The sequence below is a fragment of the Penaeus chinensis genome, chromosome 41, assembly GCF_019202785.1.
Source record: "Penaeus chinensis breed Huanghai No. 1 chromosome 41, ASM1920278v2, whole genome shotgun sequence".
In the NCBI taxonomy this organism is placed as follows: domain Eukaryota; kingdom Metazoa; phylum Arthropoda; class Malacostraca; order Decapoda; family Penaeidae; genus Penaeus; species Penaeus chinensis.
Window position 1 is genome coordinate 8,151,323 of NC_061859.1, and position 1,075 is coordinate 8,152,397.

The 1,075-nt window shown below is 37.3% G+C and overlaps 1 protein-coding gene across 1 annotated transcript in view; it reads right to left on the bottom strand.

Annotated features, from left to right (window-relative positions):
• Positions 1-584: 584 nt before the first annotated feature.
• LOC125047736 overlaps positions 585-1,075 on the bottom strand; it is a 7,147-nt gene continuing 6,656 nt past the window's right edge. The window contains exon 8 of the mRNA XM_047646143.1: positions 585-931. Coding sequence (XP_047502099.1) covers positions 744-931 — 188 coding nt within the window. The 3' untranslated portion in view covers positions 585-743. The remainder of the gene's footprint in view (positions 932-1,075) is intronic.

Here is a 1,075-nt window from a genome sequence, read left to right on the forward strand (position 1 = left end):
TCAGATATATTACAATTCACCCCAGTAGCCTTCCCTTACAATAAATGGTGTATTTTATTACCATTCAGTTGGGGAATCAGTAAGGAAAAAAATGGCGGCCCTTTTCCATTACAATAAATGATGGTGAAATTGTATTTTATTAAAGAGAAAAAAAAAAATGCTTTATAAAAGTTAAGTAGAACATTTCAAATATACATCAGATTATAACTCGAAAAATCGTATGATTGTTTTTGGGGAAAAGAAAACGGGATTTAACGAGCGGAATCCTAGCACACGTGTCAGCGAAATTCCTCACCTATGCGCCGCGCGCGCCCCCTACTTTGAGTGAACGACTCTCTCTCTCTCTGTATATCTGTATATCTGTTTTAAATTATGTCTTATATATTTTGTATATATTCTATTTTATTTCTAGTAATTTATATATATAGACATACACACACACATATATATATATATATATATATATATATATATATATATATATATATATTTACATACACATATTCTATACATCGTACAGCTGAATCTATGTAATCTGTTCTTCGGTTGTAAATCGAAAATACCTGATTAGTTCGTTTCTTTTTTGTGTCATGGCACAGCACACCTGTTCGGCACTCCTTCATAATTATAAAAGAGGGAATGGGAGTGGGAGTGGGAGTGTATAGAACACACACACATACACGCGCGCGTACACACATATATATTCTCTCAAATTCTTCATATCTGCACAATAAGTGTGCAACTTAAACGACGAGACGCAGCTCCCGCAGGACTTTGGCAACGGCACTGGAGACTTGGCCCTTGTACTTCCGGAGAGCTGAGACCTCTACCGTTGACCCGGGCTTCTTGCAGTCTTCTCCGCAGGTCTTGGTGTAGAGGCCAAGGTAAGCCACGTCTCTCGGGCACTGGTAGGACTCGCCTCGGCACTTTCCTGTCACAGTGCAAGATTCTGTTAAATTCTGTATAGATATTTTGTGTCGCTGACACAAAACATCTCCTAACAGCTACAGAAAATACCTCTAAATTTCATAAATCGCATGTTCTTTGCTTTTTAAAGATGTTCAAATATTAAACA